An 18,023-nucleotide genomic window follows, 5' to 3' on the forward strand; every position below is an offset into this window, starting at 1 on the left:
ATGTGTCAGGTACAATTCTTGCAGTCAACGATTTTTAGCCTTGCCCTCGTGGCTCTAATTCCGTATTTGAGGAACTGTGGGTAACATTTGAGACTGTCAAAGGAAAAGTGCGTGTGTGGGTATTGCTTGAGTGAAGGAGAGCAACTTCTGATTGAGAAGGGTCCCAGAGACTTGTAAAAGACTTAGTGACTTGGAAGCCGGCAGGACCAGCCCCTCAGAGGGAACGAAATCCACAAAAGTGCATGCCACTGTTGCCATAGAGACCACAGAGGGGACAGGTAGGTGCCTGCTAGCCATTGCCTGAAGAGAAGGTCCACAATGTTGAGCTTTTGAAGCTGTTTTGCTAGGCTTGCCCAAACCAGAGCTGACCCTGGAAGAACTTGTCGTGAAAATTCTTGCTGGGAACAAAGGTCGCTATTCTTCCGCCATCGCCAGGGGATTGATGTTGAGGACAGTTCATAAACCATGGTTGACATGTGGGTTACCCTTGGGCCCCACTGAGGACTTTGCTTTTCTGTATGTGTCCCTAAAAAGCTGTGGCTGTTCAATACATGGCAACTCTCCCTTTCTGAAGGGAGGGTCAGGGGTGAGAGTCTTCAACCCCCAATGGCACCTGAGATAAGCATATAGGTCTCTCCAATTTAAGTCCCAGGAATCGTGTCTTAGCAGGGAGACACTCTTTTCTAGAAAAAAAGTCAGATTTCCCAGAGAGAGAGAGAGAGAGAGAGAGAGAGAGAGAGAGAGTCACTAAGCCAACCATGATGGCTCATGGAATCTCAGCACTTGGGAGGTGAAAGCAAGAGGATCAAGAGTTCGAGGCCAGCCTTGTCTGTATAGCAAGTTTGAGGCTGGTCTGAGCTACATGGGATTCTGTCTCAATAGCTAATGAGCCCTGAGGCCTAGAGACAAGGGAAAATTTGGGAGCATAGCAGGAGAAAGTCCTTATGCCCAGAGGTCTCCAGGGAAACCAGGAATGGTCTTTGCGATGGGAAAGATGAAAAACCGGTTCTTCCATCCAGAAACCTGAGAATTGGAAGTGATTGACAGCCCTGGTGATCTGTGTTACTTGTTGGGCCAGGGCATCTCAAGCTCTTAGAACCAAGACCAGAAGTGGCCACTAACCTGAATGACCCTGATCACCAGAGGCTTCCTAAGCTCCCACAACCATGGCCAGAGGTGGCTAATAGCCCAAATAGCCTCTATGCTGTCTGTATGACTGAGACCAGGCCAGACCCTTAGGCCCTTAAGCTAGCACAGGTAGCCTATCTCCAGAACCCGTCTTCTTGGAAGAACTGGCATGTACCTGAGTTGAGTTTCAATATAATTACTCTTCCTTTATGCAACAGGGATAGTATTATACCAGGGAAGTTTTTCTTTCTTTCTTTCTTTCTTTCTTTCTTTCTTTTCTTTTTCTTTTTTCTTTTTACTTTTTTCTTTTTTTTTTTTTTAGTTTTTTGAGACAGGGTTTCTCTGTGGCTTTGGAGGCTGTCCTGGAACTAGCTCTTGTAGACCAGGCTGGTCTCGAACTCACAGAGATCCTCCTGATTCTGCCTCCCGAGTGCTGGGATTAAAGGCATGTTCACCACCGCCAGGTACCAGGGAACTTTTTTTCCGAATTATACCGGACTTAACTACGTTGGGAATAAACTGCCTGTTATTAGATGCCCCAAAATCTTATCCAAACTGAAATCAATCTGTACCCGGTTTTCATTCCTATCTCTTCGAGGGGGTTTCACTTCCCTGTATGACACCTGCAGGGACCCCCCTCAGAAAAACACACAGTGAACTCCAGCTGTGGATGGGTGGAGAGAATGTCTCTTTTTAGGACACCTACAAACTTCTGTGACTTCAGGGATCTGCCATGGCTCCGGGTGGATTGCTTTTCAAAAATGTAATTTATAGGGGCTGGAGAGATGTCTCAGAAGTTAAGAGCATTGGCTCCTCATCCAAAGGACCTGGGTTCAATTCCCACCACCCACATGGCAGCTCACAACTGTAACTCCAAGACCTGACACTCTCATACATACACATAGGCAAAACCACTAATGCACATAAAAATATGTAAATTAAACCTCTCTTTAAAAAATGTAATTTATCCGGGCATTGGTGGCGCATGCCTTTAACCCCAGTACCCGGGAGGCAAGGGCAGGTGGATCTCTGTGAGTTCGAGGCCAGCCTGATCTACAGAGTGAGTGCCAGGATAGGCTCCAAAGTTACACAGAGAAACCCTATCTTGAAAAACAAAAATAAATAAATAATGTAACTTATGTACACACAAAAATTTAATGTTTTGAAACAGTGTCTTGCTATGTAGCCTATGCTGGTCTGGAACTTATTACATACCCCAGGCTGGCCTCTATTTAGCTCATGATCCTCCTGCCCCAGTCCCCCTAGGGTTGGAGTTACAGGCTTGCACCATCACCTAGGCCTATGTGTTGATTTTTCTACTATCTTACAACATGGAGACTCCCATATCTTGTTTGTTTGGGGATACTGTAGCTCTCTGTTAGCATCTGGCCTCCGCCTCCCAAGTGCTGGCATTATAGGTAGGAGTCTTTCTTTGATCTTTACCTCAGTGTTGTACTTCGATGGGCACCAGATACATCTTTTTAATTTTGTCTTGAGACTAAACTATATAGCCCCGACTGGCCTGGAACTCATTACATAGACCAGGTTGGCCTTGAACTAACAGAGATCCACCTGCAAATACTTCTGGAATGCTGGGACTAAAGGTGTGCACCACCACACCCAGGTATGCACAGATCTAGCAGTGATTTTTTTTTCAATCCCCCTTTTTGATTTCATGGAAGTTACTACTTACCACCACAGCCAAAGGCTCTCTACATTCCCATCCGGGCCTCCACACCATTGGGAATACCTGTCTCTGTCTGTATGTCCTCAGCAAGACAAGACATCAAAGGGAGTTTTCCAATTCAGTGGATTGACATAACCTAAAGTCACAAATGGAGACACTAGTTTCTATTTCCCAAGCTGGCTTTTTTTCTGGTACCAGCCTCAACATCCTTTTCTGGTACAGTGATTGGCGGAGTAGAGCTTTTCCTGCTGTCTCCACAAACACCTTTGAACAACTTCTTCTTCTTCTTCTTCTTCTTCTTCTTCTTCTTCTTCTTCTTCTTCTTCTTCTTCTTCTTCTTCTTCTTCTTCTTCTTTCGAGACAGGGTTTCTCTGTGTAGCTTTGGAGCCTATCCTGGCACTCGCTCTGTAGACCAGGCTGGCCTTGAACTCACAGAGATCTGCCTGCCTCTATCTCCGGAGTTCTGGGATTAAAGGCGTGTGCCACCAATGCCCAGCTCACTTTTGAACTTCTTACAAATCCGTGGTCAAGAAGCTTGTTTGCTCTATAGGCTGTAGAGATGCTGAAGCCTGGGAAAGAAGGGGCTACAGAGCCTGACCTCCTGAGTTTGATCCCCAGGTCCCATGTGGTGGCAGGTTTCCACTTAAGAATCATGCATGGCACCAGCATCCACCCCAACACACACACACTGGCAGGGGCAGTCGGATCTCTGTGAGTTCGAGGCCAGCCTGGTCTACAGAGAAAGTTTCAGGACAGCCAGGAATACACAGGGAAAGCCTGTCTTGAAAAACAAAACAAAATAAAACAAAAACAAAAACAAAAACAAAACCCCCAAAAAACACATACCCTCTAAAAAAAAAAAAAGGGATAAAAAGAAAAGAAGAGGTTCTTGGCTCCATATTTAACTTTTCAGTCCTGGCCCTGGAGTTCCCATTGTCAGAACACTGTGTGTCTGTGTCAATTATTACATTAGCCTGATCTTACGTCTGTTTGATGCATGTTCTTTAACGTAACGGCACAATGGCTGCGTAACAAAGGACAATGTGACATTTTTCTTCTCATTTTGCAGCCAGAGACATGCATGTGTTTCCTGGTATTTCTCCTATGGCCACTATATCTGTGACAGGCAACTCGGACCGCTATTAAGTGCTGCCCAGGAATCCAGAATCCATGAGACCATTCTCCTTGGGAAGTCGTTGGAACCAGGTGACATTTCCTGACAGTGCACTGCAGACTGTTGTGTGACAGGAACAATTTGGTACTTACCTGCATCCATGGTGCAGATGTCAGGCAGAAAGCCCCAAGAAAATTACAACAACCCTCCCCCTAAGCCCATTTGAGGAGCAGGTTTACCCTTCTTTTGTTCTTTGTGGTTGACACTCTACTGTGTAAATGTAACCTAATGAAATAAATGGATGTTAATGAAACCACAGTGTGTCCCTGAGTATGCTGGGGGCGGGGTAGGGGAGCCATGTTAGACTTCCTTTGGGAAAGGGATCTGGTTACTTTAAAAAAAGAAAAAAAAGTGGGTCGGTAAAATGGTTAAGTGTGGTGGCTCGAGCTGAACCCTCAGCACCCATTGGGAAGAAGGACCAAGCAGATTCTCAAAAGTTGGTCTCTGGCCTCCACATACATGTGTGTGCATCTCTCTCTCTCTCTCTCTCTCTCTCTCTCTCTCTCTCAAACACACACACACACACACAGAGAAGCAAAGGCATTATTTTTTAAATTCCAAAAACTCCTTGGATGAGCTTTATTTAATATTTTTTTATAAGAGATGTTATCTGATGCCACTGGCTGAGAGAACACGGAACACCAAGTTTTTTCTTCTACCTGACTGGCTTCCTGGGACCCCCCCACCCCCACCCCAGGCTGTTTTCTAACTCTGAGGTAGAAGCTGGAACACTTTGTTTAGGCTGTGATTCCCACTCTGGGAGGAGGAGACTGGAGGATGAGTTTAAGGCCAGCCTTGGCTACTTGAAAACCTGTCTTAAAATTTATTTTTTTAAGCCCCAGGCTGTTTATGTAGCTCTGTCGTAGAGTGCTTGCTTGCCTGGCTGGCATGAAGGAAGCCCCTGAGTCCAATCCTCAGTGATGCAAAAACTGGGTTGGGAGGTGCACACCTGTCATTCCAGTATTTGAGAGGAAGAGGCGGGAGAATCAGAAAGTTAAGATCATTCTCAACTATACATTGAGTTCACTCTGTATGAGGGGCTGGGGAGATGGCTCAGCAGTGAAGAACACTGGCTGCTCTCCCAGAGGACCTGCCTTCAGTTCCCAGACTTACTGCATCTGCAACTCCGTGTCTAGGGACCCACTACCCCATCTACCCACAACCCTGGGTACCAGGTAGGCAAGTAAAATGTAAAATAAATTTTGTTTAGAAATTGATAAAAATAAATGAAACAAAACACACACAACAACAACAACAACAAACTAAACCACAAAACAGTGACAGGTTCTATCCTTCAAGCCAGGCATAGTGGTACATTCTTTTAATCCCAGAATTTGGGAGGCAGAGGCAGGAGGATCTCTGTGAGTTCAAGGCCAGCCCAGTTTTTCTACATGAGGAGTTCCAAGACAGCCAGGGCTACAAACAAACAACCTCTCCCAAAGCCCCCCAAATAGCTAGCTCTTCAGGTACTCAAACTATCCTTTCCTGAAGAGAAGAAGGGAAGCCACCTTCTCCTACTTTGTTCTTTTTATTTGTTTAAAAATATTGTTGTATTTATTTGTGTGTATGTGTGGGAGGGCCAGAGGACAGCAGGAAATTGGTTCTGTCCTTCCATGGTGTGGGTCCTGGGGGTTGAACTCAGACTTAGTGGCAAGTGCCTTTATCTGCTGAGCTGTTTCGACTGCCCTTATTATATACTTCTTTAAGACAAAGTCTCACTAGCCTGGAATTGGTCTTCTCTGCCTTCTGAGAGCTGGAATCCCAGTGAGCCACAGCCCTTGGTTCTTTCAGGGACTCTGTCTGGCTCTGTAATTATTACAGACCCCAACTAGTGAGAAATTAACTTTTTTTTTTTTTTTCTTAAAGTTACGAGTCCGGGGAATCCTTGTGAGAAAGGAAGATACTTTGTAAACTTTGCAAAGCCTCAGGTCTTTGTTTTCGCTTGTGGATAGAGGGTCTCGCTCATGCCAGACAATAATAACTCTAGCGCCATCAACATCCCAAGCCTTTGGGAAGGATCAGAACAAGATAAGACAGGCTGGGAAAACAACGGAATGCAAATATGGAGGAGGAGAGTTGGTTGACTCGACTCCTCAGCACTCTCTTCCAGGGGATGTCAGCCGTCTCCTGTGGCAGCGGATTTGTGTCCTGCCTTGTGTCAGACAGAGGGAAGGGACAGCGAGAATCTTCCCTGCTAAGTTTCTTCAGTAACCCTCATACTGAAGGGAGAATGGCTCACATCTTCGGATTCCTTCCTCTGCAAAGCTACAGAACCACAGTTCCATAATGCTCTGGCATACTTTGGTTCGGATACCAGCCTGTGTGTATGTGTGTGGTCATGTTTGCGTCGTGTGCCCTTGGAGGTCAGAAGAGGGCATTGGATCCCCTGGAACTGGAGTTACAGACCGTTGTGGGTACTGGGAACCGAACTTGGTCCTCTGCAAAGAGCAGGAAGTGCTGCTCAAACTTCCTGGGCCATGTCTCCAGCCAGCCCCACGATTTGGAATTCTTTATAACCCCGACCTAGTACTTGCTAGGCAAATGCTCCTCGATTTAGAACGTATCATATGCCGCCATTATTAAAGCCGGTGTCTCCGGGCCGTTTTGGCGTTTCCTTTCAAAGCACCTCTGCTTTGGGGAAGAGGCCCGAGGACGGTGGGTGCGGCCAGAGGCTGGGCTGCCTCTGTGCCTGATCTGTGGAAGTTACAGCTAAGTCTCCCAGAAGCTCAACCAGGGCCCCTCTGCTGGCCTGGTTGCCTTGGAGACTGCTAGTCTACAGAGGCAATTACCGTTCAAGGCTGAGGGTTGAGCGGCTGAAATGCAGCCACGTGAAAAGGAGGAATGTTTACCCGAGCAGAGTGAGCAGAAATGGCCCCCTGACGCAGGGGAAGATGCAGGCAGGATAGGACCCATGCTAAGCGATGCCGCCCCTACCCCGCCCCAGTCTGAAACAACATTCCTGCACCTTCCTTCTCTCTCTCTCTCTCTCTCCCTTTCCCCCTCCCCCCCTCATTGCTAATAATCTGCCTCCAAGGTCTTCCTGAGTTAAATACAATCACAAGCGTTAATTTCACTTTAATTTTTAAAGATTTGTTTAATTTTTTTTTTTCTGTGCATGAGTGTTTTGCCCGAATCTATGTGTGTGCATGTTTGGTTCTTGTGCAGATTAGGAAGTGTCCGATCCCCTGCAACTGGGTGACTGTGAGTGACCATGTGGGTGCTGGGAACCAAATCCAGCTCTTTTTCAAGAGCACCAAGGGCTCTTAGTCACTGAGTCACCTCTCCAGCCCCTGGGGTTGTTATTTGAGACAGGGTCTCTTGTAGCCCAGGCTGGCTTTGAACTCTCTTTGTAACTGAGAATGACCTTAGTCTCTTCATCCTCCAAGTACTGGGATCACAAGTGTGCACTCCATGTCTGGTAGATGTTTTTATATTGGTATTAAATTAATTGTTATATGTTGATATTAACCCTTTTAAAAAGGATGTATTTATTTTTATGTTCATTGCTGTTTTGCCTGCATGTATTCCTGTGCAAGGGTGTTGGGTCCCTGGGAACTGGGGTTACAGACAGTTGTGAGCTGCCACATGGGTGCTGGGAATTGAACCCGCATCCTCTGGAAGAGTGGTCAGCATTCTTAACCACTGAGCCATCTCTCCAACCCCTAAAGTCACTTCTTTACTTAATTTTTGTTGTTGTTGAAAACATTGTCTTTCATCCTGGCATGGTAGCCCATGCACGCCCAGAAGACCAGTAGTCAGAGTATGAGGCAGGAGGATCACTGTAAGTTTGAGGTCACGTGGGATACATAGTAAATTAAGAACTAAGGTACCACAATATCTCTTTGATCTTAAAAGATTTTTTAAAGAAAATATTGTATTTTAAAATTTTATCATTGTGTATATATTTGCATATGTTTAATCTATGCGTGTGGAGATTGGACAACCTTCTTTTTTTAAAAAAAAAAAGATTCATTTATTTATTATGAATACAACATTCTGCTTCCATGTCTATCTGCACACCAGAAGAGGGTACCATTATCTCATAATGGATGGTTGTGAGCCACCATATGGTTGCTGGGAATTGAACTCAGGACCTCTGGAAGAGCAGCCAGTGCTCTTAACCTCTGAGCTATCTCTCCAGCCCTGGGACAACGATTTGTGGAGTTGGTTTTATGTGGGTTCTGGGGATTGAATTCAGGTCATCAGGCTTGCATGGCAAATGTTTTTACCCACTGAGTTATCTTGTGGGTCCCTTTTTTATGTGCATGAATGTCTTGCCTGCGGCTATGTATGTGCATTAGTGCCCACAGAGATCAGAAGGGGGTGTTGGATCCCCTGGGCCTGGAGTAACAGAGGATTAGGAGCCATCACGTGGGTCCTGGGACTCAACGCAAGGCCTCTGCAAGAGCAGCCCAGGCTCTTAACCATTGAGCCATCTCTCTGGTCCCATCCCGGTAAGTCCACTGGCCTTAGCCTTGCACGTCGAGTATGGCAGGTTGGAGACCCGCTGCCTTTCGGGGGCGGGGGTTGGGGGGGAGGAGGACATGATGACGTGGGTTTTGGAAGCTGAGATGGGAAGCCGTGGCCCCAGCGAGGCCCTAGGGGGCGGCCACACCTCTGTGGGGAGGAGAGGGAGGTTGCCCTGAAGGGAGTGGACAGCTCCGCTGCCAGTCTTCCCAGGCTGAGAGTGTAAGATGAGAAGAAGGTGGGCCTCACCCAGGAGGGGAGGGCGCCCAGAAACTTCCTGCCACTCTCAGCTCCACCGCAGACAGACAGCAAGCAAGGTCAGCCTGGAGCGGGTGGCTGCCTTCCTGGGGGCGGGAGACCCTCCTCGGTGCTGGGCGGAGGCCTTGAAGCTCCTCGCCATATTGAACGGCCACCACGCTGAGCCGCCTTTGTTTGCAGAGTCCTCCCACAAACTTTCAGCTGCACCCCGGGGTGTCGGGGCCAAGGGAGAAGCGATCAGAGATCAGAGCCCGTGCGTTCCCAGCTTGGAGCGGGGACGCTGGCGATTCCAGTTTGGACCGAGCTTTGAGCCTCGGGACTGACCTCACCTCTCTCTTCCCGTAAGCACCCTGGAAAATTGCTCGCTACAACTCCGAGGGGTGAGAGAAACCCAACTTGGACTCATCGCCTGCGGAGCAAACTGCGGGGAGGTGACACTCTGCGTGAGCAGAGAGTTGCTGGAACCCTCTCTGCCCTCTCCCCAAGACTAGAAGCAAGTTTTTTGTTTGTTTGTTTGGGCTTCTTGCCCCCCCGCCCCAGAGTCCACTCTGGAGATCTTAAAGACTCTCGAGAAAAGCCACGTGGGGGGATGGTTCCCCTGGGGCTTCCTCCCCTCCCCCGATTGCCTGATCCTCTGGAGTGTCCCTGATGTCTGCAAAGATGTCGATCTGGACGTGTTGGTGGAGGCCTTAAGGCCCGTGGGCACCTTTAAGAAGATCGGGAAGGTGTTCCGCAAAGAGGAGGACTCCACGGTGGGAATGTTGCAGATTGGGGAGGATGTTGACTATCTGCTCATCCCCCGGGAGGTCCGGCTGGCTGGGGGCGTGTGGAGGGTCATCTCCAAGCCCGCCACCAAGGAAGCTGTGTTTCGCGAGCGGCTGATGCAGTTTCTGCAGGAGGAGGGCCGCACCCTGGAAGACGTGGCCCGAATCATCGAAAAGAGTACTCCACACCCACCCCAGCCCCGCAAGAGAGCCAAGGAGCCCCGAGTGAGGGCAATCCCCCAGATGGTCACTCCTCCACTCCGGCTGATTGTAGGCACCTATGACAGCAGCAACGCCAGCGACAGCGAGTTGAGTGACTTGGAGACCTCCAAAGTCAAAGGCAACAGGGGCTCCCAGAGGACCAGAAAGGTGCGCAAAATGCCGGTCAGTTACTTGGGCAGCAAATTCCTGGGCAGCGACGTGGAGAGCGAGGATGATCAGGAGCTGGTGGAGGCCTTCCTCCGCCGGGGAGAGAAGAAGCCCGGCCTGCCTCCTCCACGACGCCGAGTCAATCTGCCAGTGCCCATGTTTGAGAACAACCTGGGTCCCAGGCCATCCAAGGCGGACAGATGGCGGGAGTATGTCAGTCAGGTGTCCTGGGGGAAGCTGAAACAGAGGGTAAAGGGCTGGGCACCCAGGTCAGGCTCCGAGGTGGGCGAGGCCCAGCAGGCCTCCATGGCAGCTGAGAGGGCTGGAGGACTGAGACACAGCCTCACCAGGGGGGACGATGGCTCCAGAAACTCGGAGGATGGGAGCGACCAGACACAGGGTACCAGCTGCTGGAATCCCAAATTCAAGTGGGTCTCCTTGAGGCGGTCCAGGAAGGAGCAGGCGGCGCCACTCCCAGCTCAGGGCACAGGCATGCCAGCCCAGGGGCCCCCAGAGGCTGCAGAGATCCAGGGGGCAGAGGCTCCAGCTAATCCGAGGGCAGGGGCTGCAGCTAATCCGAGGGCAGGGGCTGCAGCTAATCCGAGGGCAGGGGCTGCAGCCAATCGGAGGGCAGGGGCTGCAGCCAATCGGAGGGCAGGGGCTGCAGCCAATTCGAGGGCAGAGGCTGCAGCTAATCCGAGGGCAGGGGCTGCAGCCAATCGGAGGGCAGGGGCTGCAGCCAATCGGAGGGCAGGGGCTGCAGCCAATCCGAGGGCAGAGGCTGCAGCTAATCCGAGGGCAGGGGCTGCAGCCAATCGGAGGGCAGGGGCTGCAGCCAATCGGAGGGCAGAGGCTGCAGCTAATCCAAGGGCAGAGGCTGCAGCTGATCCGAGGGCAGGGGCTGCAGCCAATCGGAGGGTAGGAGCTCCAGCTAATCCGAGGGCAGGGGCTGCAGCTAATCCGAGGGCAGAGGCTATAGCTAATCCGAGGGCAGAGGCTGCAGCTAATCCGAGGGCAGAGGCTGCAGCTAATCCGAGGGCAGAGGCTGCAGCTAATCCGAGGGCAGAGGCTATAGCTAATCCGAGGGCAGAGGCTGCAGCTAATCCGAGGGCAGAGGCTATAGCTAATCCGAGGGCAGAGGCTGCAGCTAATCCGAGGGCAGAGGCTGCAGCTGATGCAGCCGAGGGCAGAGGCTGCAGCTGATCCGAGGGCAGAGGCTGCTAATCCGAGGGCAGAGGCTGCAGCTAATCCGAGGGCAGAGGTTGCAGCTAATCCGAGGGCAGAGGCTGCAGCTAATCCGAGGGCAGAGATTGCAGCTGATCCGAGGGCAGAGGCTGCAGCTAATCCGAGGGCAGAGGCTGCAGCTAATCCGAGGGCAGAGGCTGCAGCTAATCCGAGGGTAGAGGCTGCAGCTGATCCGAGGGCAGAGGCTGCAGCTAATCCGAGGGCAGAGGCTGCAGTTGATCTGAGGGCAGAGGCTGCAGGAGACCTGAGGGCAGAGGCTGCAGCTAATCCGAGGGCAGAGGTTGCAGCTAATCCAAGGGCTGAGACTCCAGCTAATCTGAGGGCAGAGGCCCCAGATAAGCCTGAGTCTGAGGTTGCAGGCAATCAGAGAACAGAAGCCCTACCTGACCGGAGGGCAGAAGCCATAGATAGTCAGAGGGCAGAAGGTCCAGCTAATGAAAGGACTGGAGCTGCAGAAAATCAGAGGGTGGAGGTCCCAGCTGACCAGAGGGAGGAGGCTGGGCCTCAGGCTATAGCGGAAGCCTCAGCTGGCTCCGTTACCCTAGGAACAGCCCCAGGACCTAGGGCCCAGAAACAGGTAAAGACTGTGAGGTTTCAGACCCCAGGACGGTTCTCGTGGTTTCGCAAGCGCAGAAGGGCTTTCTGGCACACTCCCCGGTTGCCAGCCTTGCCCAAGAGAGTCCCCAGGGCAGGCGAGGCTAGGAGCCTCAGGGTGCTGAGGGCTGAAGCTAGAGCAGAAGTGGAACACAGAGAAGAAGAGGAACAGCTGTGAGGTGAGCCCAGGGCCCCGGCACCCTGCCTGCCCTGCGCTGGCTGCCAGGGTACCTGCCTCCCCTGCAGGCTCCTTCTACCTCCATGTTTGAAAATGGAGGCTGCAGGGGCAGGCAGCACCGCGCACATTTAGCGGCTTTTCTCCCTCCTTCTCTCTCCTCTTCCTTCCCCTTTCCCCTCCCTTTCTTCCTTTTTTAAAAATCTTTTTGAGACAGTCTTGCTATGCAGCCCTGCTGGCCTGGTACTCCAACTCCCAGCAGTCCCCTGCCGTAGTATCCCGAGCACTAGGATTGCAGGTGTGTCCCACTACATCTGGCTCCATTGACCTGTTTTTGTTTTTATTTTGTTTGAGACAGGGTTTCTCTACAGCCCTGGCTCGCCTGGAACTCATTATGTGGACCAGGCTGTCCTCGAACTCAGAGAGGTCCGCCTGCCTCTGCTAGGACTTTTGGCACATGCCACCAAGCCTCGGTCCTCTTTACGATCTTGTTTTTCTATGCTTACATCATTTTTAGGGGGGTGTAGCTGTAGACACACTTGATTTTTTAATACATTGATTTTTTTTTTTAAATACTGAATATACAATCTCAAAGACTGTAAAGAAAGAAGACAGTGAAGCCTGCTTGCCTGGATGGTGCTTTAACTTCTCCCTGTGTTTCTTAAAGGCTCGCAGCCTGGCAAAGGGAAGTGGGCAGAGGAGGGGTTATTCTGTCCCTTGTCTTCTGTCTACAACCAACTTTGATGGACATGGATGCCTGCTTTGCACCCAAAGAAAGGGCTCAAGTTGATATGCAAATAAAAATGTTTACAACAGTGTTTCTGAATCTGCTTTTTCTTCATCTGCCCCACCCCCACCCCCGCCCCAGACAGGGTTTCTCTAGCTTTGGAGGCTCTCCTGGAACTGGCTCTACAGGCCAGGCTGGCTTTGAACTCACAGAGATCCACCTGCTTCCGTCTCCCAAGTGCTGGGATTAAAGGCGTGCGCCACCAACGCCTGGTGTTTCTGAACCTTCTTAACTCTGCGATCCTTTAATACAGTTCCTTATTTTGGGGTGACCTCCCCAACCATAAAATTACTTTTGTTGCTACTTTGTAGCTGTGATTTTGCTACTGTTATGAATCTTTTTTGTTGTTGTTTTTGTTTTTCGAGACAGGGTTTCTCTGTAGGTTTGGAGACTGTCCTGGAGCTCTCCTTGAAGACCAGGCTGGCCTTGAACTCACAGAGATCCGCTTGCCTCTGCCTCCTGAGTGCTGGGATTAAAGGTGGGTGCTACCAGTGCCTAGCCCCTGTTATGAATCTTAATGTAAATATCTTAATGTAAATATCTGGTATGCAGGCTATCTGATATGTGACCCCTGTGAAAGGGATGCCTGACTTCTAAAGGGGTTGCCACCCACAGGATAAGAAACATTGGTCTCAGCAGGGTGGTTTCTTGCTTCTGTGTTGGCGATGGGCAGTGTTGGGGGTGATTTGGCCGGCTCCTCAAAGATGACCTTTCGTCAAGCCGGGAGTTAGTGGCGCACGCCTTTATTTTATTTATTTATTTATTTATTTAATTTATTTATTTATTTTGGTTTTTCGAGACAGGATTTCTCTGTATTGTTTTGGAGGCTGTCCTGGAACTAGCTCTTGTAGACCAGGCTGGTCTCGAACTCACAGAGATCCGCCTGCCTCTGCCTCCCGAGTGCTGAGGTTAAAGTTGTGCGCCACCAACGCCTGGCTTAAACTTGGTTATCAGGCTCCACAGCAATCGTCCTTACCTGTCGAGCCACCTCACCACCCCCTCTTTGGTCTGTTTTGAGTGAGCTCACAAACATCTGGGGCTGGAAGCATGTTCAGAGGGAAATCGGTGTTCACAACTGCCTCTTATAACCAGACTCTGGGCTGCCAAAGGCCTGCGGGGGCTGCGAGGAAGGTGAGGGTATTTCTCTGTGATGGTTGGCAGCCTACAACCGCTAGCCGTGAGAAAGAATAAATGTGCGCACACAGCCTCGGCAAAAGTCAGCCGGAGAAAAGAGCATGACTGGAAAAGAGCAGTCCAGTGCGCTTGTGATTGAAGAATTATGTTCCAGCAGCTCTAACCCTCTTCTTTCCCCTGTGGGGAGATATCTGGGAAGACAACACAGCACGACAAGGAAGGAAAAGAAAGGTGGGTTTACAAGGGCTCATCTTAGAGCCCCCCTGCCTAGAATCCCCCAGTGAGAGGTTGGGGTGTGGCTCCCATGTTAGGCAGAGGCTCTACCACTGAGCCACGCCCCCAGCCCCTCACTGGGGGATTCTAGGCAGGGGCTCTACCACTGAGCCACACCCCCAGCCCCTCACTGGGGGGATTCTAGGCAGGGGCTCTACCACTGAGCCACGCCCCCAGCCCCTCACTGGGGGATTCTAGGCAGGGGCTCCATGATGAGCCCTTGTATACCAATCTTTCTTTTCCTTCCCTGCTGTGTTCTGAAAGTGAGTAGTTACATAATGTACTGCAGTTCTCAGTGTGGCGTTGCTGGTCATGGACAAGGCTGGTTCCCTTACAGCACAGCCTGTCCAGAGAAAAGTCCCATTGATGTGTTGACCCCACCTGAAGAAGTGGAGAGCTGGGGGTGTCTGGAATGACCAGGTTCGGGGGAGAGGCCAGGGGTGGTCCTTGCTGTTGTCCACAGCCACTTGAAGGTAAAAAGAAAAGCATCAGTGGACAGTAAGTATCACATAGTGACTGTGCTCAGTCTCCCGCACAGGGCCTGGAGCTCAGTGGGCTTTAGGGACAATACCAATATTGTCCCTATAGCCCCCCCCCACACATGTGCACACTCTCTCTCTCTCTCTCTCTCTCTCTCTCTCTCTCTCTCTCTCACACACACACACACACACACACACACGTCTAACCCATACAGACACAAGCCCAGTCCCAAGCAGGGATAGGATGTGTACTGTCACAACAGAGGCTGGAAGGATTAGACCCAGGACTATGGATTTCATAGACATCAGTTGCCCTTGGTGAGCGTTGTATCTTACTTCACTGGCTCACACAACGTGCTCTCTCTCTCTCTCTCTCTCTCTCTCTCTCTCTCTCTCTCTCACACACACACACACACACACACACACAGAGTGTTAACTCACACTCTGGTTCACAGACCCAACAGGTCCCCACACATGCCAGGAAACCCTCTGTCCCCTGACAGACATATACTCCACCACACTTACAAAGCTTCCGCACCCATGCGGCTAGACACCCCTGTAGACACACGTAGTGCCACCAAACCCAGAAGGCAGTCACAGAATGGAGTAACCCTATGGAAACCCGCCTTTCTGAATAGCCCTGGAACACGGACAGACCTGGGTCGGTTTAACCTTTAGCTTGTCCCTTCCTTGAGTGGACATGATGTATGTCCTCTTCCTCCCGTGTCATCGAGCAGGAGCATCCAAAGAGGATCCAGATCTGAGAGAAGAGAAACCCTTGCATTGCCCTAGACCAACAGGGTAAGTGGTGTTACATCTTCAAGTCGTCAACTCAAGGTTTTTGTTGTTTCAAAGATAGGATCTCATGTAGCCTTGGCTTGCCTGGAGCACCCGTGTTGTGGGGGATGACCTTGAACTTCCGGTCCCCCAGTCTTCACCCCCAGGTGAGATGTACAACCACGCCAAGGTTTTATGGTGCCGGGGATCAAACTCAGGGCTTCAAACATGCTAGACAAACACTCTACCAACCGAGCCCCAAGGGATTTCTGCTAGGCGGGGTCCCAAATTCAGCCAGGCACAGCTTCGGTGCTGTTAGGCTTTGAGTTCGCCCAGGCCATCCAGCTTACACAAGATGCTTACACCTGCCTGGTTTGGACCAGCGGGACTGGAGCGTCTTCTGGTGGTCACAGTGAGAATTGCAGTCAGTTTAAATAGGCTTCTTGGCTGTGGCTGTCCTGGGAGTAAAGGGAGGGCCCACTTCTGCAGCCATCCTAGACAGTTCTTAGAACATGGCCACACTCCTGGGCACACCAAGGGGCAGAGAGGCAGGCTCTGAGGCCGAGGGGAAGGAGGGTCTTCACACCAGAGCACCTCAGCCTCTGTGGCGCCAGGAGTCATCACCAAGTTGTGGTGACTCCTGATAGTGTGGATTTTGCAGGTACCATTCAAATCTCCTTTGCGGCTGGAATGATTATGCCACAGGCCCTGGAGTAGGACAACGAGGAGCTCAAACTCCTGGCCTCCCTAAGCTTCATCATGTGAGGAGTCCTGCCCTCATCATAGCGCCCCCCCGTGGAGCTGGAAAAAAAACAGGCATAAACACAGCCCAGAACCCGAATAACCACCTCCTTGCTGTCTTTTACCTGTTTTTTTAAAAAACCCCGTTTTAGCCAGCATGGTGGTACTGACCTGTGTTGTCAGCTGCTCTGAGGACTGGGCAGGAGGATCATTTGAGCCTGAGTTCGAGGCCTGCCTGGGTACAAGAGAGACTGCAAGGATACACACACAGACGAACAGATGGATAAGTAAACAAACATCGCGAGTGAAATAGAAACACTAGCTTTTGCGGTGGTTGTAACTGGTGTAACCTCACTCCTCCCGTCTCAGGGTAGAGGGTAGACGCGAGCTCTATTTCATCCCACACCAGTGTAAGCGCCAGTGCTAGCGGGTTTTTAACCGGTCCTGGAGCGCCACCTGGTGGCGTATTCCGGTCTTGCATGGCAGGGGCTGCGGGACAGGACTGGCTGTGTTCCTCTGCCTGGCCTGCACATGGACGGGTGGAGCCGAGGTTTCCCACACCTTGGCCTTAGGCTACTAATCGTTTACTCCACCAGCGACAGCAGGGGGCGATGGTGAGCCAGCCCTGGAGTCCGGCGCCTGGGCTATGCTCCCCAACTTGTGCTGTTTTGAGGCAGGGTCTGCTTCAGCCGGGCTGGCCTGAACTTGCTATGGAGCTGAGGATGACCTTGAACTTGTGATTCCACCTCCTCCCCGTGTCTCTTTCCCTCCCTTCTGAAGCAGCTCTCTCCATGGGTCCACCCCATGCTCTGCTCGCCAGGATTGAGAGTGGACCCGGCAAGGGCAGGATTCTGCAAGTGGAATTCCGTAGGTGTTTACAGGCCTGCTTTCTACACTGTTTCCTAAGTGTTCCTTGGCACTGGCCTTCATCGTCTTCTCAGGCCCTCACTGGTGGATTCTGGGTAAGTGCTCTATGGTTGAGTCTCTTGGCGTGGTCTAGGATTTTTCTGCTGGGTATGCGATGATTTTGACTAGCAACTAGACAGAACCAGGTTTGAAGACCCTGGCAAGCTGGTGGCCCATCCAGAAATAAAAGGCATGCTTTTTCTGAGGAAAAACTTGCATGCCTTTATTTTTCTTTCTTTTTTTAAAAACGTGTGTGTCTGACAGGTGGGATGGAGGACACTTGTGTGAGGGTGGCTGGCCCACAATGTGAGTTCCGGAGTTGAGCTCAGACTACCAGGCTTGGTGGCAAGCCCCCTTTCCCACCGGGCCATCTCACTGGCCCGCACTGTTGAGGCACCCAGTTCTCAGGCTCTCCAGCATGCAAACGGCCACTGCTATGGAGGCTGTGTCCCCTTTTATGACACACGCAGTTTCTATGTCAGGCAAGGGGTTAATAGCTTGGTCAAGTATGGGAAGCTCATGGTTTTGAACAAGCATCCAGAGAAACCTCATAGCCCAATTTTAAAAAATGTGTTTTGAGGTCGGGAGGTGGTGGCGCTCGTCTTTAATCCCAGCACTGGGGAGGCAGAGGCAGGAGGATCTCTGTGAGTTCCAGGACAGCCTGGTCTATAAGTGAATTCCAGGACAGCCAGGGCCACAGAGACACTGTCTGCAGGTGTGTGTTATTGGGGGTAGGGCACATATACCTAGCATGTGTGAGGTCAGAGGTCAGAGGTCAGAGTTAGTGCTCTACTTCAACCTCAGGTTGTCAGGCCTGCCTGGCAAACAGTTTATCCACTGAGCCACCTATCTCACTGGTCCTGCCCCTCAGTTTCCTGAGTTAGCATTAACTGGTGGAAAGGGCTGTGGAAATGTGGAGGTTAGACTAGAACAGCTTGAAGGGAACTGTCCCCCACAAGTGGTCCCTAGCTGGTAATACCAGGAGATATAACTTTCTGGACATGTGACCTAGCTGGAGGATTCGGACACTGAGGGTGGGCTCCGCTTGAGGTCTAGCCTGCTTTC

At 51.0% G+C, this 18,023-nt stretch overlaps 1 protein-coding gene across 1 annotated transcript; it reads left to right on the forward strand.

The window, feature by feature from the left end:
- The first annotated feature begins 8,678 nt into the window (after positions 1 to 8,678).
- Positions 8,679 to 12,679, forward strand: LOC113837380 (coiled-coil domain-containing protein 8-like). Its single transcript, XM_035449434.1, has 2 exons — positions 8,679 to 11,014; positions 11,064 to 12,679. Exons 1-2 carry the CDS (start codon positions 9,473 to 9,475, stop codon positions 11,862 to 11,864), a joined length of 2,343 nt encoding a protein of 780 aa, XP_035305325.1. The 5' UTR covers positions 8,679 to 9,472; the 3' UTR covers positions 11,865 to 12,679.
- The last annotated feature ends 5,344 nt before the right edge of the window (positions 12,680 to 18,023 follow it).

The sequence above is a fragment of the Cricetulus griseus genome, chromosome 9, assembly GCF_003668045.3.
Source record: "Cricetulus griseus strain 17A/GY chromosome 9, alternate assembly CriGri-PICRH-1.0, whole genome shotgun sequence".
NCBI classification, from domain to species: Eukaryota; Metazoa; Chordata; class Mammalia; order Rodentia; family Cricetidae; genus Cricetulus; species Cricetulus griseus.

Bases quoted from the DNA above. Each gene is read 5' to 3' on its own strand.
- LOC113837380 (XM_035449434.1), top strand. From the start codon at position 9,473: ATGTTGCAGATTGGGGAGGATGTTGACTATCTGCTCATCCCCCGGGAG. The intron at 11,015-11,063 runs GCAGCTGATGCA...CCGAGGGCAGAG, and splicing joins CTAATCCGAGGGCAGAGGCT to GCTGCTAATCCGAGGGCAGA.